At 40.2% G+C, this 19,778-nt stretch overlaps 1 protein-coding gene across 3 annotated transcripts in view; it reads left to right on the top strand.

Moving 5' to 3' along the window:
* The window catches only part of OLFM4 (olfactomedin 4), a 47,297-nt gene that overhangs the window by 20,616 nt on the left and 6,903 nt on the right, over positions 1-19,778 (top strand). For 2 of the 3 annotated variants that reach the window (XM_085576979.1, XM_085576987.1), the window contains exons 2-5: positions 5,972-6,049; positions 9,566-9,718; positions 15,625-15,837; positions 16,720-16,873. In XM_085576979.1, the coding sequence (XP_085433105.1) occupies positions 5,972-6,049; positions 9,566-9,718; positions 15,625-15,837; positions 16,720-16,873 (598 nt within the window). Of the gene's footprint in view, positions 1-3,603; positions 3,752-5,971; positions 6,050-9,565; positions 9,719-15,624; positions 15,838-16,719; positions 16,874-19,778 lie in introns of those variants that run through there. The other variant, XM_021530890.4, reaches the window with a different exon arrangement.

Genomic DNA, 19,778 nt, shown 5'->3' with positions numbered 1-19,778 from the left:
GCTTACTTGATAGATAGAACCACCAAGATACATAACCTACATTCAATTCATCCTGTTTTCTGCCTAGTAAACCAAGACAAGTTTTATCTCTTTTTTGGCCTGCATTTTTGCATGTTTAATGTCCCTGTTCTTTAATAGTTGAATGCCTCTTAGTCTTGTTAATGCATATAATTGCAAAACATGGCTCTGAGGCAGGGAAATTTTATCTTTTCCAAATGTTGATGGGAAACTGAGATGTAAAAGGTTATGCTCATACCACCAAGCATGCTCAAGTAATACTGTGACTTTGTATTGAGCTTTAGAGAGCGGATGATATGAATCACCTATCTCTGTTAAATAATAATCATTGCAATCTCTGCTGTAATAAAATCATTGATAAGCTGGTTTGAGAAGGACTCTGCTGAACAGGTGTCTGAGAGACACAAGTGTGCTTTTTGAGAAGGTATTTTTTAGCTCCCACTGAAATCAAAGACAAGGTCTGTTGCAAAAGAAGGGACTTTGTCCTGAATTGCCCACTAGGACTGTTGCAAACAAGGAAGTACTGGTGAGGGTGTAGCTCTAACAAAAGAAAATCCTTGTATTTCCCTGTTTTCCCCAGTGGAAATTCCTAAGTAATCGCAACATTCCATATGCCATATATAGTTTTTCTCCTCTAAAATGTAGAAAATTAGTTGAAGTTATTTTTTCAGATTAAGAGTTATACATAGATCCAGAGAAAAGTATTTTTATTTAGCATTAATTACTCTTCAATTAGGAATAAAAATATAGATCCCCATTGTCTCTGCTAGGTCACGTGGAAACACAAATACTGCGGAAAATGCCAAAGCAACAGATTAACTGTCATTGCTTAGCCAATATTTGCTTCCTATCTTGGAACTGCCTGTTAAACATAAAAGAAAAACTATTGAGAAACTTTTATGCAGTCCCAGCCTCTGGAAAGAACAGAGACTCACTGTTATGCTCACAAAACAGGTTTTCTCCTGGTTAGATATCAGGCTCCAAACTCTATGCTGTGTCTTTGCTGGCAGCACAAAGCTGCCTACAAAATTTTACTTGCTTGTTACACAGTAGAGCTTGTGAGTGTGGCCATGTGGGCTGCAAAGCAGCTCTCTCTGTAGCCAGCAGGACTTGTGGTGCCTTAGCAAAACCAGTGATGTTGTGGGTGCTGTGGGCGGCTGCCTTCAGGCAGGTTGCAAGCTGACAAGGAGATGGAGCATGCTAATAATCTGGAGTCTTCATATACACATGTGCATCTGTACTGTCAGCTTGATTTACCTGTGTCTCTGTGTTGTGCTTTCCCTTGCTACTTCATCTGTCATGCTAAATGCATTCACCTCTTGGAATAATGCCTGGACCTCAGGAAAAGTGGCCTGTTTGTATGCTGCTCAGAGCTTGTTCCCTTCCAGCAGCCCAATGGTTTCCCTTGTATCCACATCATGGAACACTTGTCCTCTTAGATCTCTTCTGGGCCCTTTGGTGCTAAGATGTGATCATTACTTTTCTGTGTGGGTTTGTGTAGGTCTTTTTGGCGTGGGTCTTTCTTTTTGTTTGGATCATCAGAACCTGAGGCATGGTTTAAAGACTTTTTCATAACAAGTGATATGATAAAGGGCTTATGCCAGGAGTTAGAGAGCTTGTTAGGACCAGGCAGGGCTGATAAGGAACAAACCTTCATCTGTGACACCTTTTGGGAGTGATCTGTTTCCAGAGTTTCCCTTGCTCTCAAAAAAACCCAAAAACAAAATAAAACAACCAACCTCAGAGAAGGAAGTGGCAACTCTGCAATATCAGAACAACCTGAGAAGAGCTGCCCTGGTGGGCAGCATAGGCTTACCCGTTGTCTGCAACGTGTATGTGATGGTTTGCACCTGAACTCTGCTCTGATGTGGCCAAAGAGTTTTCTTATAGTGTAAAGGGTATTTCACAGCCTTCAGCTGCTCTGACAGGGGCCAATCTGCTTCTCATGGAGCTCAGGGCTTTATTCCTGACTGTACTTACAGCATCAGTCTCTCCATTCCCTTGACAGCACTGTGGTTTACACAGGAAAGCACAGCACTGTAACCTGAGAGGAAGAAGCCTGGATTCATTTTCTTGCTATACCAGCATGGCTCTGGTTCTTTTTGCTTGCACATTATTGTATGCCTTCCAGGTCTTGTCAATCTTATATTGAATTATTAGCCATTAAATCCTCCAGTAGAGATGCACATTCTGCTGTGAAAAAATGTCTTTGCAAGAAGTTATTATATCGTTACCCTGCAAGATGCTGCTGCCAGCTTTGTGAATATGTCGGGAAACTTATGTTTATACAAAGCTGTGGTTAAAAACCATGCTACTCCAATGGACATGGCTTCTCTTGAGAGTTTTCTAGGTTGGATTTGCTCTAAGCCTCAGCTCTCCCATTGCCACCTGGAGTTGATAGTGCTATGGTAATACAAGGAAGCCTCACCAGGGAGATGAGTTTCATATGGGGCAGCACTGCTGCTCCTGCCCTGACCTCTACTCACCAAATTTGGAAAGGAATTGGAGTCTCCTAACCACTTTATTCACTTAAGCACAGCTACAGCATTTTGTTGCTGACTCAGTAGAGCAACTAAACCTGACAGAATGAAGAAGGAAAAGGATGTTTTGTCATGGTCACATTTTGGTCTAGAGACTTGACTTTTACAAGTGCCTAGATAGAGCCATTCCCTTAGTCCCAACTAGAACCTTCCTTCCAAACACAAAACTAATTTTCCCAATGATCCAAAGAACTCAAGAGAGAAATCTTAGTCTCCTCTGCACAGGAGGCTTGCAGCTGACTCTGTCAAGGTAGTAGCTTGTTGGAAGTGGAGAATTCCCATGATGGGTTGAGTGCTCTAGAGACTATAGGCAGCTTGCTAGCTCTCATGGGGTGGTGTGGCACAGCTGGGGAGTGTGGGGGCCACACTAATTGCGTGTGACCTTTTTTCATCTTTCTGGATCAGTGCTCTGGAGACAGGACAGTGAATTGTTGTGGTCAGGTGGAATGCAGCCCCATGGGAACAGCAGGCAAGTAAGCACAGTTGGGTACACAGTGTTAATGCCCAAGTAAGCATTAATGGGCATGTAGCATTAATATGACTCACAAACCTGATGGGAACGAAATGGGAGGTATTCTGTATCCCACCTGTGCTATGTGAGAATCAAGGGAACTGAAAAACTGTGGACACCTCTGTGTATTTTACTTATTGTCAGGTCTGTTGGCCTCTGGGAAAAGGGAAACATGGTTCTGGGGTGTGAGCAGTCTAGCCTTACCTGCTCTTTTCTATACATGTAATAAATACCACAATGATGTGTATTGTCTGCGCAACTTTGAAGGAATCTTCCAAGAATCTGCAAGGATTTTTATGATTGAGTCACTGTAAGGGGGATGTCTGTTGACCTCTTGTAGCAGATAAGCACCTGATGTTCTATAGAATCAAGATTAAGATCAGGTTTCCTGTTAGAAAACTGGATATAGTTAATTTACAATGGTAACTCGTGTACTCTTTGTACGTTAATAATTTGCTTATTATAGGAGTTTATGACATCACTTATCCAAATTGTGTAAAAATATCATACAAGTTCCTTAAAGTTTGGTTGGGGAAATCCCCAGACTGTACTATAAAAGACATCCTTTCTCCCTTTGTTGGCACATCTGCAGGCTGAGAAGATGAAGCACACACTGGTGGCTGTGCTTTTTCTCATGCAGGGCATGAGTGCTCTGGCTGAGGCGACAGCATCAACAGCAGCGGTAAGACAGGGGTCTCATAATCTGAGCTTTGGTGCCTTCTTGTCGTCTTATGCAGTTTAGATTGATGAAATTCTTTTAAGGTTACTGGAAAATTGTTAGACAAATGTTGAGGTCTCTGCATGGAGAAAGTTTAAAGTGTTCCCCCATCCTCCCCCCAGCTAACGTATAGGGACTGGGTAATAAATGTAAAAGTGAGGCACAGGTTTAAAGTCGGAGTCAAATTCTGCCTTTGGTTAGATGAGTGCAACTCCCAGTGAGGATCTGAGTGGATATTAAATGCTCTGTGTAGCTTCTAATTAATTAGCAAGGGCTTATAGCAGGAACAGATCCACATCTTTGATGTGGAAGGAATTGGGAGATGGGAGCTTTCCCAGTTGCATGATTGCTGTCATACTGTGTGCCTGGGCACATTAAAGCTATATTGGTTGGTTATTGTTGGGTGCTCTTCCCTCAAAAACTGTATCTAGCTATGCAAGAGAGAAAATCAAAGCAGAATAAAAGCAATCAGAAAAACTCCCACAATAACCCCCAACCAAAAGCTACATCAAATTCAGGTGGGAAAGAGAAAACTATGAAAAATGCTTTTTTAAAGCAAAAGATTTCACTAATATTAGTGAAAGATAGTTTTGATTTTGTTCTATCTTTTTTTCTTTTTGTTCTTTTATTTTTCAAATTTAAAATGGGGCTTCAATTTTCAGGAAAAGAGTTTATGAAAATCTTAAGAACTTTTTCAAATGAGGCAAAGCATTTTGGTTTTGTTTGACCACAAATGACTGCCTTTTTTTGGTATTTATTATTTAAAACAGAGAGAACAACATTTTGGCTACCCGTAATTCTTTCTAATTTATCTGGTTTATTCACCAACCAGAAAATTCCTGTGTGCCCCTAGTTACATTTCTTAAAGTTTGTGAGTGCTGTGGATGCAGGCAGTGAAATTAGCACCTCCTGGGAAGGTGCTTTTATCTGCTCAAGGAATGAAAAGCTGTAAAATTCAAGATGGAGGTGTAAATATATGTTAAGCTGAGGATAGAAAGCTTAGTAGGGGAGAAAGTCCTCCTTTAGTCTGCTTAGATTTAAGCTAGTCCTCAATTTGTGCAAATTACACAATCTGAGATGCTCTCTGCCCTAACACTGTTAATTGCTACCAGCTGCCCATCATGCTCAGTGTAACTGTATGAGCACACAAGTACCTGTTCAAGAGGGTTTATTTGACAAATTGTCCCACAAAGCTTGTTTATACTGTACCACTTAATAGACCTGTCCTTTGGCAGCCATTTGGATATCCCCACTATCCCCTGGGTCCAGGAGCAGGGTTCCAGCTGGGATTTGGGAAATGAAGAAAGACCCAGCAGTGAGTGTCCTGTTGCAGGGGAAGCCCATTTGATGCTCCATCTGTTACACCATTTGACACAGAGTGTGTCTCTCTCCAGTTCCCAGTTTGATGCAGGCTTTGGTGAGGTCCTGTTATGGGTGACAGTGTGCTGTGCCACGGGAATGCACCGTGCTCTTCACACTGTGTGGGGCTGTGGTAACCCCCAGTTACGGTGTCAGGGTGGCAGCTGCAGTCCTTGCTGTGGCAGAAAGGCAGGCATTAGCTGCGGATGGAAGTTAAAGGGAATGTACATATTCTTATTGCATGAAAGGCTCCCAAGGTGGATCTGGATGTATCCTTGGTGTCTTCTCCTGGTACTTCCTCTCCACAGTGGGGTGCTGTCACCTCCATGGTGCTAGCAGTAGAGTGGGACATGTTTCCTAGCCATCACAGCTCACAGCCTGACAGCTTGGTGTGAAAGGGGCAGCGAGTCCTCTGCTTAGAAGCTGGGGCATGAGCTGGGTGGTGAGAAGGGGACGTTCCTGCTGGGAAGACAGTATTCTCTGGATTTGGGGCAGTAGGACATGGCACTGTCCTTTTAGACTGCCATGCAGTCTGCCACGGCTGCCTGTCACATCCTCAGCTCACACCTCCTGGACAGGCTGAGCATCCCCTGCCTTGCTCTGGTCACACAGAGCCTTTCTTCACAAAGAAGTGTCTGTGAAGTGACACTGTGCCCTGGGAAACTCTCGCCTCAGTAGCAGATCAGAAATTTTACAGTTGCTCAGGATAGTTCCCATAATAAAATCAAAGTGCTTTCGAGCTGCAGGATGGGGGCTATCTGTTGGGGAAGGGATAATGCTATATGCAGAAAATCACACTAAAAAAACCTTTCCTTTTCTTTTCAGACTGCTCATCTCAGTACGATGCTTCCATATCTGACTCAGCCTACGAATACGAATGGCAAATTGCTCACTTCCCCAAAGGTATAACCATTACTATTCTTCAGTATAGTCCAGAAAAGACAAAATTTAAGAAGTTGTGTCCTTTTCTTTAAATGCTGCAGAGTTACTTAGTGATTTAACTCTGACACAGGTAAGCCAGTTGTGCTGCCTGGGAGAAGCATTTATGTGTTGTGTATCCAGTACTTTAGGAAGTAGTGAATCTCCAAAATCATCACTACGGTTGCCATGTCATTCAGTGTCTTAAGTCAGAGCCAAACCTTTGGCATTAACCTTGTAACTACTGGACTGGACCACAGACATGAAACAGATGAGGCCCTGGGGATTTAATGCCAATGTGGCAAACAGTTTGGTAATTACAGTCTCCCTGAGGAAGTCTTATCTCATAAGCTAGACAAGGCCTTGAAAGTCTCTTCTGAGTAGTGCCCACTTGTGGTTGCTGGGAGTGAGAAAATCTCGATTCTCCCTGTTCTAGACCTGAATCTTATTTATGTTCCTTCTGTTACAGTGCTTAAGTTTGTGGTCTGCAGATTTCAGAGTTCATTTTCTTTCCCTCTTTTTATTCCGTGACTGTTTAATAACATGTTCACTTTGGAGCAGATTCTGTTGATCACAATTTCTCTGTATGGTCCTGCAAATTACTGTAAAAAATAGAGTTCATCCAAAGCACAGGTTCAGCTTCACAACAGATCTTTCATCCAGGCAAGCCCAGTGTGACATATGGAATGTGTGGAGGGACCTCTTCTGAGACAGGGCTGAGTCTCTGGCTCCAGTAGAGTATTTAGAAAATCAGTGTTCTCTTTCAGAGCCTGATTTGCAGGACCCAAACATTATCCATTTCCTTGCCCAGCTGAGGTGGCTTTTGTCTGTACTGTGGCCCTGCTATGTGCTTTCTGTGGATCCCATTCTTTGTCTTAGGATGAGCAAATACCTGATTTAGAGCTCTGAATGTCACTAGGCTACAGTGACAAATTTCCTGATTTTCAGAAAATGGGGTAACTGCTCTCTACTCCCTTTCTTAATTTGAAGGGATGTGGAGAAGGAGCATATCTCATAGCTTCAAATATGTACATGTAACAATTTTTCAGAGTGAAGTGCTGCTGTCAAGTCCTTGTTGTAGGCTCTCTTTTAAGTGTTCTGTATAAATTATTAAACTTTAAAACTTGTACAACTCCATCAAAAGTAGCAGTCCATCTCATGTATTTTTCTACAGGATGAAGAAAGACATTTTTGTTGCATGGCTGTCATTTGGCTGGTATTATGTTTTGATTGAAGCACTTATTGACCCAAGGGGCTTTTAACTAAACAATACTTCTTGGTCTTGTCAACATCATGATCCCAATGTTTGTAATGTCAATGGAAGAATGGAAGCAGTTCTGTCTGCCCAGGCTGTTTCCACTCTTTTGGGGAAAATGTTGGCTTCAATATAAGCGGCATTTACTGCAGTGAAGCTCTGCCTTCAACTCAAAGCTCCCTCTTAGCTCAAATGTTAAAATATAATGATTGTTTTTCACAGGGAGGTTAAAAGCACGAGTTCAAGGTTTTTTTTGAGATATCTGAATACATTTATGAATTTTTTTTTTAGCACATGAAATAGGCAGAGTAAGTTGAGAAAACTGATTGGAATAATACAGTCGAGACTGGTTTATAGCAGGATGTGTAGTGCATATGAAAGAATAGCACACATTACTGCTATACAATGTATAACATACTCTCATGTAGACATGGGCTCATATTTATGTTACACACAGAAGGAACAGAACACAATACCTTCCACACAAAAATTAGCATGCTAGTATGCAACAGTCTCAAAGAAGCTCCCATAAACTCACTAAGCCACATTTATTTCTTCTTTTGGTCTTTCCCACCTGTTCCTTTTTTATTGCTGAGCAACTTCCCTGCCATCCCAACCATGCCAATGCACTGAGGACTCAGTCAGAGGTGTAGAAATACCTAAGTGACTTAGGAACTAATTTTTCATAGTAATTTACATACTGATAGCCATATCTTCAAAAATATGTGGAAACTTAGATAAAATGTGTTTTCAGTGGGATTTTCAGAAGTGCTTTTGTAACCTACCTGGCAGAGAAATAAATGCAAGTTATGTGCTGGGGCATTCTGGGATGCCATGGGATACTTCTTTAATTCCTTTCATGTTAAATGTCTTCAGCAATCTGAGTGAAGTTTTAAGACCCATGGTGCTTGAATAACACAGATAAAATGACTTCCCATGCTTTCTTTCAAAATGAGATGTATGCTGTTTGTTGTGTCTGCAGTAAAGAGGCTGCCAGAAGTGCGAACTGGGATCATTACTGCTTGCTGCTCTTCTCTTTTTGGGCTCACAGATGAAGACAACTTTGGTGCTGGTCATCACTGTGTGTTCTGGGCTGGTTTTTCAGTGGGGGCATTACTTGAAAGCACTGTGAAAAAGGCAGGGAAGAAGTGCTGAAATGTCAGCTTTTGGGACAGGTTTTATTGTTTGCTTTTTTATTTTTAAGAGGGAAAGAAAAGGAGAAAACACATGAATAACACTGGGATTTCTGCAAGGCAGAAGAGATTATAGAAAGAAGTGTTTTTAAAGAACAAGTCTGTAGCTTTAAAATATGCAGCTACATTGAAGTGTGTGCCAGAATATTTTAAAGTAACATCAAAAATCTTTATTAATAAATTCGTGATAGGTTTATGAATTGGTAACATTTTATGTACAAACAAAAATAACTGTTCTGAACACGCTCAATATTCAGCCTGGTGTTTATAGACTACAGTGTGCCTTGGCTGTAAATTAAGGCAAGATCAGTGGGTGCCAGCCCTGACCTTTCTGTCCCTCATGCACATTGCTCGGTGATGATGCTGTGAGCATGCAGGCAGCTGGGGCAAGGCAGTTCATGGGCAAGAGTTTTGCCAGCTATCCACAAGGATGGATGGGCAGGCTGTGATGTGTGGGTGTTATGAGCAATATTTTGTAGCAAAATAAGAACCCTAGGCCAAACCTGCATATTTAATTCATCACCTTTCAGTGGTGTATAATTAAATGCACATATCTGTTTGCTGTGGCTGGCTGCAAATCTTCAAATGGAATATTTTTTTTTTCAAATCTATTTTAGTGCTTTCCTCTCTTTGGATGTAAATGACTAAATTATTTGTCCAATTTATATGAACAGAATAGTAGCTGTAAGACCTAACTTACTACATTATTATTTTCCTGCTGTTGCCTGCTTTTCTATCTGTTGGAAAAGTTATTTCATTATCTTAGGAACATTGTCCACAAGATTGGGAATATAAGGACTATTATATGTCTCTATTTTTTCCAATGGTAAAATCTTTAAAGCAATATTTAACTATTTTTAGAGCGATTTGTAAGGATGAGTAATAAAAGTTGCTAGATTTTGAGTTCCTTGGAAGAAAAAGGTGAAAGATAACTAGTTAAAGAAATTGTTGATCTCATGATTCGCACAACTCATGTTATTGCCAAACATTATTAGATACTAATTCTAGAGATGAATGTTAACACCCTTTTTTGTTACCAATTTGTTTTTGCAGCTCTTTGCCAACGTGTCCGGCTCTGTGAATGATCAGGGAACTTGTCAGTGCTCGGTGTACTTGCCAGATACCACCTTTCCAGTGCAGAAGGCTGAGCAACTGGAAATTATAGCCACAACGCTCTCAGAGAAGTTTGAGGCAGAGCTTTCTAAAGTAAGGTGTTCTTTTGTCTTAAAAATAACCATTGTATATTTTCTGAAGAGTGGCTGCTTCAAAAAAGTACAGCAGTCAGCATTTTTCTGTGGTGCGCCTTTGAGTGGGAAAGAGAGCTCTGTAAGAACAAGGAGAAATGTGATTAAATCTCTAATCTTTGTCATTGTAACATGTCATACATTTGAATATTTTCAGGTTTCTTTTCTAAGCCTTTTCAGCTATAGACATATGGTATGTTTTGGAAGAATGGTTATGCTTTTCCTTTTTTGGCTCAGTTTTATTAGTTTGTGATTGCTACACGATGCTATAGGAAGCCAAGCCTCCTGCTCTTTCATGTGTTATTATTTGTATCAAGCCAGCCAGATTGTGAGAAGGCAGTGAAGGAAAAGAGGAGAAAGGTCACCACAGTCCAGAGTGAAGAAGTAGGTGAATAATTGCCCCTTCACTGCTTCTGCTCTCACAGGGAAAAATAAATAAATAAATAAAAAATCATTCTTTTCAACATCTGAAGTTGTGGCAGTGAGACTGTTGAATTATGCATTTCTGTTGAAGACAAACACTGCTTTGGTTGCTTGTTGCATGAATTGAGATCCATTTTTTTAGGAGTTCGGGCAAACCTACACATGCTGAAGTGCACTGGGTGAAGCTGCCTGTGAAGACTGGAGTCTGCTTTTGACTTTTTATGATGGATAAATATTCAGGATTTAGATTGGGTGTCCAGCAAAAGTGTTTTCTTTGGAAACCAAGCATCTTAAGAAACAAAGTGTCCTTGAATTAATCAGCAGAAAAGGCAAAGCATTAAATTATAAATTCTAATCATAAATATTCATAACCCTCCTCTAGTATAATCAAGAACAGATAAGAAGTTGTGCATAAAACCCACAACAACAGACGTAGGATCCTGTGGTAAGTTGTTTCAGTTCAAATAGTTTGTTTTGAAAGAGCTGGAGCTAACAGTGAAGCACATTCAGCTGTCAGCAGGCATATGAAGGACAAACTGACGTAAGTCCTGCTACCTCCAAGTGCAGGAGTTACCTGATCCCTTGGAGGATGGAAGTGCAGCTCAGGGCTAATGAACCATGAAAATACCTGAGATTTCAGGTCCCCATACTGTTCCCACTGTGGTCAGTGCCAGCATTTGAAATTAGCTGAGCTGGGATGGGATGGAGGGGTGTGATTCCTAGCCAGATATTGGCATGATTCTTTGAGGTGATTGTGTACCACCTTTCCCAGTCTCTTGTGCTGGTGTAACCTCTTAGTGGTATTTTACTCAGAATGGTAAATGTTCCCTTTAGGCTACTGTCAGGCAGATGTGGGAGCATCTCAAGTGCTGCTTGACCTCTTTATGAGGAAAACCTCAGATCTTCAATAAGTTCAGACAACTTGCTCACATGAAAACACAGGTTACTGCTATAGATACCTAAAATTAGGTGTCTGGATTTGTACCTGAAACTCACCTCTAAAATCAGGGCAAGCTGAGTCCCCACCCTAGACTTTAATGTCTAGGTTGCCAGCTGGTGTCAGCTGCTGTGACTGTTGTCACCCTTCTGTGCCCAGCAGTGCACCACAGTGTAGACATTGCCCTCAACTTGCAATTCTTGCTGCAGACAGTGAAAATTCCTGACCTGTCTCAGGCTTCATTGAATTTCATCCTGTCGAGACCAATCAGCCAAGCAGTGTTACAATGCATCTAGTTGAAGTGTGACATACTTTGGTCTGATATGGGCAAAGAGACACCTTAGGTCAGAAACTGAAATTAGCAGATTGAATTTGGTGTAAATTGATGTAAGATTTCTCAGTTATAATGTTCTATTTTTTAATAGAAAGAAGAGAGTTTTTGAGCATTACCTTATTGATATCTGAACTTAAGTATTCTGAGATCCTGTCATGCATGGATCTCCATGCTCAAAAATTCTTTATCTTTCCAATTGTAGAAAAAAATGCTTCTTATGCAATTCTGTATCTTAATTCAATCATGATAATACTCGTAGAGACCAGGAAATAATGAAATGGAGGAAACCCAAGCTTTCAATACTGATTATTATTAGAAATGATCCTGAGCAAAATCCTAGGGTATTCAGACATAACCTAGTCTCACCACAGAAGTGGGACTTTCTACTGTGTGCTTCCTTTTTTGGCTCTGAGAATCCATGCTTTTGTTGCTCTTCTAAAACACCCTCTGTAGCTCATGGGAACATTTCCCAGATTAGAGCTGCAGGATTGGACCCTCTTAAGGATGCTTTCCATGTGCTAAAAGTCCCAGATAAACAACCTGATTGAATCATTAACCTTTTGCCTGATTGTTGGCTAATTCAAAAAGCAAGGGGGTCCTTTTATAGAATCAGCAGGCAAGGAAGCTTGCAGATAAAGAGATGCTCTCATGTGCCAAGTGAGTACAAACCGTAGGCTGAAAATACCAGACTAATTTTTCCTCTGTCACATCAACCTTTGCCAGCATAATTATGATTACAGAAGAAAATTAACCTTTTAAAGCAAAGTGGGAATTGGCTGTTCCTCTCAATAGGAAGGGGGAGAGGACAATTCTATGACAGGGGTAGATCAGCACATAGTCAGAAGGAGAGAACGTAGAGAAAGTGCCTTTCAGAACACGGTTCATGATGGCCACAACACTCTCGCTTAACAGAAAACAGGAGCAAAAAAGCCCCAGCTTTTCAAAGCAGGTTAACCTGCAATGGAACTCTTCTCCATCTCAGAAGGCAGACTGCCAGCCTTGTTCCTTATGGATCTGTAGAGGTCAGCCTGCTCGAAGTCAGTGTCCTGGGCTGAGTGATTTTTGAAAGTTGCTGGGTTTGTAATTTATCTTCTCTCATTCCTCCCACATTTTTTCTTTTACATCTTCATCTTGCACCTTTGTTCCCCCTTCTGTACTCTCCAAATGTGTGCTGGAGAAATGTCTGCTTGCATGCTGCAAAACCTGTTTTGATAAATACCAGTTGCAGGTAAATGACACACTAAATGAGCATTGCAGATTTTTCCTGCCCTTTTCATTAAATTAAAGTGGTGATGCTTGGAATGAGGAAAAAAAACTTGAACTGAGGATTTTTCCCCTTACATATTCCTCATATGGTTCAATTTTCTTCCCATAAAGGGCTAATCCAGGCCCTATGCACTCATCATACCCTACTTTAGGCTTTTATGACAAATGCAGCAGCAATCAGTACTAGTTATTGATCTGTACCCCTAAAAATAGGATATGCGCAGAATTTCTGTGCCAGCCTGTCAAGAGACTACAGGAAGTCCCTAGCAGGTAGATGCAGTAGAAGAGCAGGGATTACAAGCTGCTTAAATCTATCTGCCAATCAACAGAGCAATATAGTGTTTTTTTCTTCCACTGATATTTCTAACCCAAAGAAACCTCCTAAACCAGATCTGAGCAGGTGGGAATCTCCACACAGAGCATTGCAGTGTTTAACATATGTGCTGGATTTATCTGCATAAGCAGTATAGACCTGGTAGTGCAGCACTGCTGAGAAAATTTTATTTGTCCAATAATTCACCAGGGGAGCTATTAGCTTAAATTCTCTGTGACACTGGTGTGGCTGTGCAGAACACTGCAGAGTGATGGTGCTAGTTCAGGCTCAGCTATACTCTGCTGGATGTGTCCTTAAATGACCTAGATGGTTGACTGAGTGAAAATCCTCTGATATGGGAGGAGAACTTCAGGTCTGCATTCTGCAGTCAGGACTGAAATAACTATGTATGCCTTGTTCCAGCCCTCAGCATTTTGTCCAGGCTCTGAAAACCCCAGAGAAAATTTCAAATTCACAGGTTACTCACTAATGAGTGACCATCATTAATTCCAGCAGCCTGTTTATGTCAGTGGTTTGTAGATTTGGTCTGTATTGCATTATTATTGCCAGTATTACCATGCGAAAGTTAATTATTCCAGTATTACTGTGTGAGGTTATTAATACCGAGATAGATTTCCAGATACCTGTGTGACAGACATAACTTTGCACAGCAGAGCAATTTTGCTCAAAAATGGACTTGCTTCATACTTCTCAGGCTGTAATAATTTTTGTTGTTCTTGATCAAACTCTAGGTACACAGTTTAAACATTTGCCTTTGAATAATTTTTCCACATGATTTTTCAGATGTTCTCTTTCAACGCTGAACTGGTTTTGGTGATCACTGAAAGTGTGAAGTCTAAGTACCTCTGACTTTTCCAAAAGGATTGGTTCTTCCTGTATTCCCTACCAGATGATGGTGGCACCTAGGGCAAGGGGTCCCAGCTATCCCTGTTGCTAGCCAGTTACAAGGAACTAGGTCTAGGTCATTTAGGGTGTTATTTTTAAAATTATTAATTGTATAACTTTTTATTCTTAATTCAATAACAAAGTTATCCTGGCTGATCAGGGAGATCTAGAGCATCCAGTGCTGTGAGCCAGGGTGCTTCTGCTACAGCTTGTGGAAATTTGACAGTTTTGAGTAGCTTGAAGTCTGGCTGCACACATTTAGAACAGAAGATGTGTTTCAAAGTCAGATTTAAATACATGGAACTGAGCATCCTGGTTTTGGTGTATAATATGCAGGGATTTTGTAGTGGCTTAAGATTTATAGTGTAGTTGTGCCATTATTGATGATTATATTTCTGAACAGAGTATTGACTCTTATGCTTCTCTTCCTTAATCTACATGACTATATAACTTATAAATTTCCACTGGCTCCCATACGATCTCTTTGGTACACAAGGATTCAATCAAGATTGAAATTTGATAAATGTGGGGTCTTTTTCTGGTTCCCTATCTCAAGGGCTGCTGCCAGTGCAGAAAAACAGAGGGTCCATGGTCTTCACATAATGGCAGGATTTCAGACAATGGGAAAAAATATTGACTTTTTTTAAGGTTAAGATAATGCAAGAATGCTTGAGATGATGTAGGCTGTCTTTCATCTGAAGAAATAACAGTAATGGAAACTACACTGCTGTAGATAGAGGAACGAATACCATCTGAGGGTATAAATATGAAGTTACTAGAGCAACAAATTATGTATTCCTACTTATCTTTTTTGATATAATGATATATGCGGCATATGGGAGAGAAATTGTGCCCCTTTACCAAAGCGTTAAATTTCAAGGAACTAACATAACTAAGGAAAGTCCCAAATCCATATAACATTAACATTCTGCTTCACAATGCTTGTGCTGTGACCTTTATCTCAGCAGATATATGTGTGAAAATATATTTATCTGGACAACTATTTAATGCTTCAAAGACTGAAAAGGCCGCTATATAAATTACTCCAACTAACGCCTGCCATATTTTTAACACTTCCATTTCCATCAGATTTGATTTTTAACACTATGTTTAAGTATTTTCTCCCTGACCAAAGACAAGTATCAAATCAGTTCTGCCAATGTTTAACACAATTCAAATGTACACAGGGTAAAGTCCTATTTGGATTCAGAGTTAATAGGAAATGAAGTTGAAAAATTTGGAGATCCTTTATTGCATTTTGCAGCCTTCTCTGGTTGCTTTTGGGAGATAATACACTGCAGATTTCCTAGTAAAATTTTCACCAATGTAAGTTCTTGGCATATTGAGGATAAAATTATCTCACAGAGACAATATTGGCAATGACTTAAAAAAACGGAAGACTGTGAGTAAAATTCTGCCTTCACTTATTCCCAGGCATTTCTGAGGGGATTTTGTGAAACTGCTGACAAAAAATGAGGGCTAAATTTTTATCTTTTTTAATGGATGTGATGAGAATTACATTTATGCAGTTTATGTGAAGAATATATATGGCAAGTATGTGTAAGATATGCATAGGGTACTCAGAAACAAATATATTATTTTTTTTTCTCAGAAATACGATAAGTATGTGAGCCTTGTCTTATTTCATAACCTGGCCTTGAATATGTATCTTTTTTTTTTTTCTTTCAGGTTAAGGAGTACTCAAAAAGAATTGAACTGTATCAGCAGCAAATTGTCAATCTAACCATCAGAGTGCATCAAGTGGAAACGGGCAGTGTCTCTTACACAGAACTGGACTTCCAGTTACTGAAAGTGGAAATCAGTGACCTAGAGAGACTGGTCACTCAGCTGAAACCCAGCCTTGTTGGAAGCAATGTCATCGTTGAGCAAATATATTTGGAGGTATTGCCAAGGTCTTAATTAGCCACAGAGGGTTCAAGTACACAGATAGTCCATTCTTTCTTTAGCATTTAACTTGAGAAAATGCAGTCTTTCTCTACTGTAGCTAGCAGAATTATTTTAGCATTTAATCAGCATAAATTAAAAGAAAGCTTGACCTTAAATGTATTAACATCTTCCTTGATATAGAGCACAGAAAAGTAAAGAAACCCCAAAGCAAATGGTGTCCACTCTGGTTTTGCCAAACATCTGCCTGAAAGTTAAAAGTTTTGCATAGTGTTAAACACACAAGTTGATTAAATTATTATAATAAATATTAATTTACAGACCCCTGTGCTTGAAAGCCTCCGTGCTTTAATTTAGATAATTAAAAAATTTGCTTCTGGTTGCTAAGGCAGTGGTTCAATCAATAAGAAATAGAGAAGTGGGAGAGACTATCACCTTCCTGGCAGATTACAAATCACATTTTCAAAATTGTAGTTAATCACGCACCTAGAGAGAATAATTACTTAAGATGGAAAGTGAAATCTCATTTGCTCCATTGTCCTCTATATAATCAAGCAGGTGATTAAAAAAAACTATTTATCTTTGCAGATACTTTTGTAAGGCTAGAATAAGTATTTATGTCCAACAGATACTTGCCTAAGACTTACTGGATAGTTTTACGCTACGAGTAAAGTAACACTATTTTTGCATACTGTTACACAGCTTAGTCCTAAAGCATATCCTTGTGGTTATGTACTCTGCTGGAAATGTCAAGCTGAGGCTATGAGGATAAGGCCTATTTCTTAGAACCTTTTTCTGTAGCGTCCTCTGTCAGCCCTGCCTGCAAATATCTGTAGAATAATCTTGATATTAAACTTGCTGTCTTTTTTTCCCCTCTAGATCACCAATCTGACTATACTGGTAAATGAACTAGAGTCACTGGACAAAAACAATGTCCTTGCAATTCGTCGACAAATTACCTCTCTGCAGCAACGATTGAAAGAGTGTGAGGAGAATGCAACCAAAACTACATCACCCCCTTATTTCCCACCAGGTAAGCATTTCTGTTGGGTAACACATAAGAGATAAGATAATACATAGTTAGAACTGTAAATGCAGAGACTTCCCTTTGTTAATATTAAATACAATTGTAATGATACTCCTTAGCTCTTGAAAAATTTAGCTGACAGCTCCTAATGTTTCATCAATGGTACAAAAAGAAAATGAAGGCAGGAATCAAATTCTTACAAATACAGTAACTGTTTTCAACTAGAACAAGTTGCAGTCTTCCTCTTATCTATAGTTTGAAAAGTGGATCTCTATCTCTTTTCTATTTTTTTTTTTTTTTCCGGAACAATTACCTGTGGGAAATGATGTAATTTTACTAACTAGCTTTGATTTTCAGTAGTTCCTGTGAAAGTGGCCTGTGTTCATGGCAATACTGCTCTAAGGCTGCTTGGAAAATGTATGAGCAACTGTTGATGTACTAAAGCTGTAGATATGTAAGCTCCAGAAGGGAGATTTGCATGGAGATTACCTTTGCTTGACAATCAAAAGATGCTTCTAAAACAGGTGGTCAAGGGAGCTGGGGGAAAATTCTGGTCTCGGGAAGATAAAGAGAAAGCTGTATTACTGAATTCAATGAAACTAAGATTTTATAGTTTTCTTAACTAGGAAAGGTTATATTCTGGGGCCTGGATCAATGGCTCTCAGAGTGCAGTTCATATAATGGTGTTGAGTGGTAATTAGTTTATAACTGAAAGAACTTTTGTTTGGACAATGTGTTCAGTTTGAAAAGATCATATTGTGAGTGAATCATAATCTGAGAGATTTTGAGAGTCAGATATGACATACTGGAGCAAAACATTTAGGAAACACTAGATGAGATATGCCAAGTCAAGAATCCCAGTTGCTAACAGAAAGGAGGATTTCTAAAACCATGTTGGTTCCCTGAGTGTTTTATACACAGGGGTTTCCTTTAGCCAGAGTATTGTAAGAGCAAAAGTGCTATGTTGTATACAATACCCAGGGGAAGATTCTTGCTTTTTCACATAAGCTGGTTAACAATCAGCTAGAGGAGCCTATAGTAAAGGAGGAGCCATGTCCTGCTTTCAAGGAGCACAAATTTACATCTACCAGCATTTAGCTCTCATTGCCTTGAGGTCAGCTAATTAATTTGAAAGGTGAGAGGCAGAAATACAAGTTTCTTTTAGAGTGAGCAGTCCTTCCTTAGGACTTCATGGCAATGCAAGCAGGTGCTGTGTTTCTCAGACAGAATGCATGAGTAACACCTTGTCTGGGAGTAAGACAAGAGAGAAATCTGAAAAAAAAACCTGCAGTAAAAAAATCTCAAGGCCTTTCTCTGCTCCTTATGGAAGGACTCAAAATATTTCAATGAAAAAAATTCCACATCTTTTAGAAGAATGTTTCTTTCCACACACCACCACCCTCAAACAATCTCGTTCTCTTTGAGACTACAGCAAGCTTTTGTTTTGGTGGGAAAGTACTGAACAAGAATACTGTGTCCTTCCATGGGTGATGGAGGAGAGGGCTGCTTTTATCACCTGGCTGGTTGGTGTGTCTGTGGGGTATAGCAGCTTTCACTGTGTAGGAAAGGGGAAACCACTTGGAGTGCAACTCCAAGCTGGGATAGGCAAGTCGTGGTCTAGAACAGGATGGTAGCTCTGGGGTGGGTAAATGGAACTGTGTGGAATTGTGACTGTAATAGACTTATTCAGCATTGTTTCCCACACAGTACAGTAGGGAGATGGGTAGACCTTATCTGGACCCAAAATGGTATTGCTTCAGCATTGCCGTATTCCTGAATGGTCAGACAGCTCAGGCACCTTTGCATAAGGCAACACTGCATTCTATTAGAAAAGAATGAAGGAGGTAAAAACAACTTGGTATAACAACTTCCAGAGAGTTACCAGCACTGAAATCAGCTGAGGACAACCTCTGGTGTTGTCTGTGAGTTTTTGTGTCCAGAGTTAGGACCTTGGGAGGAGTTGGAAGATGTGTGTGAGTATATTAGCACATGGCCTCCTTTGGGGCGAGTGTGGTCTCCGAGGATGGCACAAAGGACTGGCAGAGAAACTCTTGTAGGCTGGCAAGTTTTCTTTGTGTTGGGAGATGCTAGCTCTACAGAAAACCCAGGTGTTTTGTAGGTCCAGATCCCTGCTAATCCACACAGGATTAGCATATTATGACTTTGTGTGACTCATGGGGAGCAGCTATCATCTGTGCAGAGGACTTTATAGAGCAGCTACATGTCCAGCAGACTATATCTGAAAACACTTAAAAGCAGTAAGATATTTTTGCTTGGGAAGATGGAGTAAGTATGTGAGAAAGCTGCATCTCCTGGCTGGTCATTTTGGGGGTGCTGCATGGATGCTCACAGCTAAGCCTCTGGAGCTTTCTAGCACCCATTTGTGTGTTTGAATACAATTTCAGTATGTTTTCTCTGCAAGCTTGAATGTCTTGAATTCCTGCCAAACCTCTTGGCCTTGCCCCGATTTTAGTTCATATTATATTTATAATGTTTGTATTAAACTGACTCTTTGTCCTGTTTTCAGATTGCTTTTTCTTTCCCCCTTCATCCTCCTCCTGCATATTTTGGGTAGGCAGTGTGAACTAGAGAGAAATTGGCTAATCCCCAAGCTGTCTAAGATCACGAGTCTAAATGCAAGTTTAATTAAAGCTTCTTGCTTCACATTGCTGTAGTATGTAGCCCCTCTGACTCTGTCCCCCAAGGCTTTTGCTGCTGTATTTCTTTGAGTGAGCAGACTGGTTCTCAAATAACAGAGCAGAAAGAAATCACTGGTTTCCATTTTCCTTACCCTGACTGGAGTGTTGTGTGCCTGAATATCTGATATATAGGTAGTCATCCCCATTGTCACTGACTCTCCTATCTGCAATGGTTCATGGCATTGTCTCCTCACCACTCCAGTGGGAAGAAA

This window comes from Lonchura striata, chromosome 1, assembly GCF_050655825.1.
Source record: "Lonchura striata isolate lonStrDom1 chromosome 1, ASM5065582v1, whole genome shotgun sequence".
In the NCBI taxonomy this organism is placed as follows: Eukaryota; Metazoa; Chordata; class Aves; order Passeriformes; family Estrildidae; genus Lonchura; species Lonchura striata.
The sequence above is the reverse complement of the archived record's forward strand: the minus strand, read 5'-3'. Positions and strand labels throughout refer to the sequence as shown.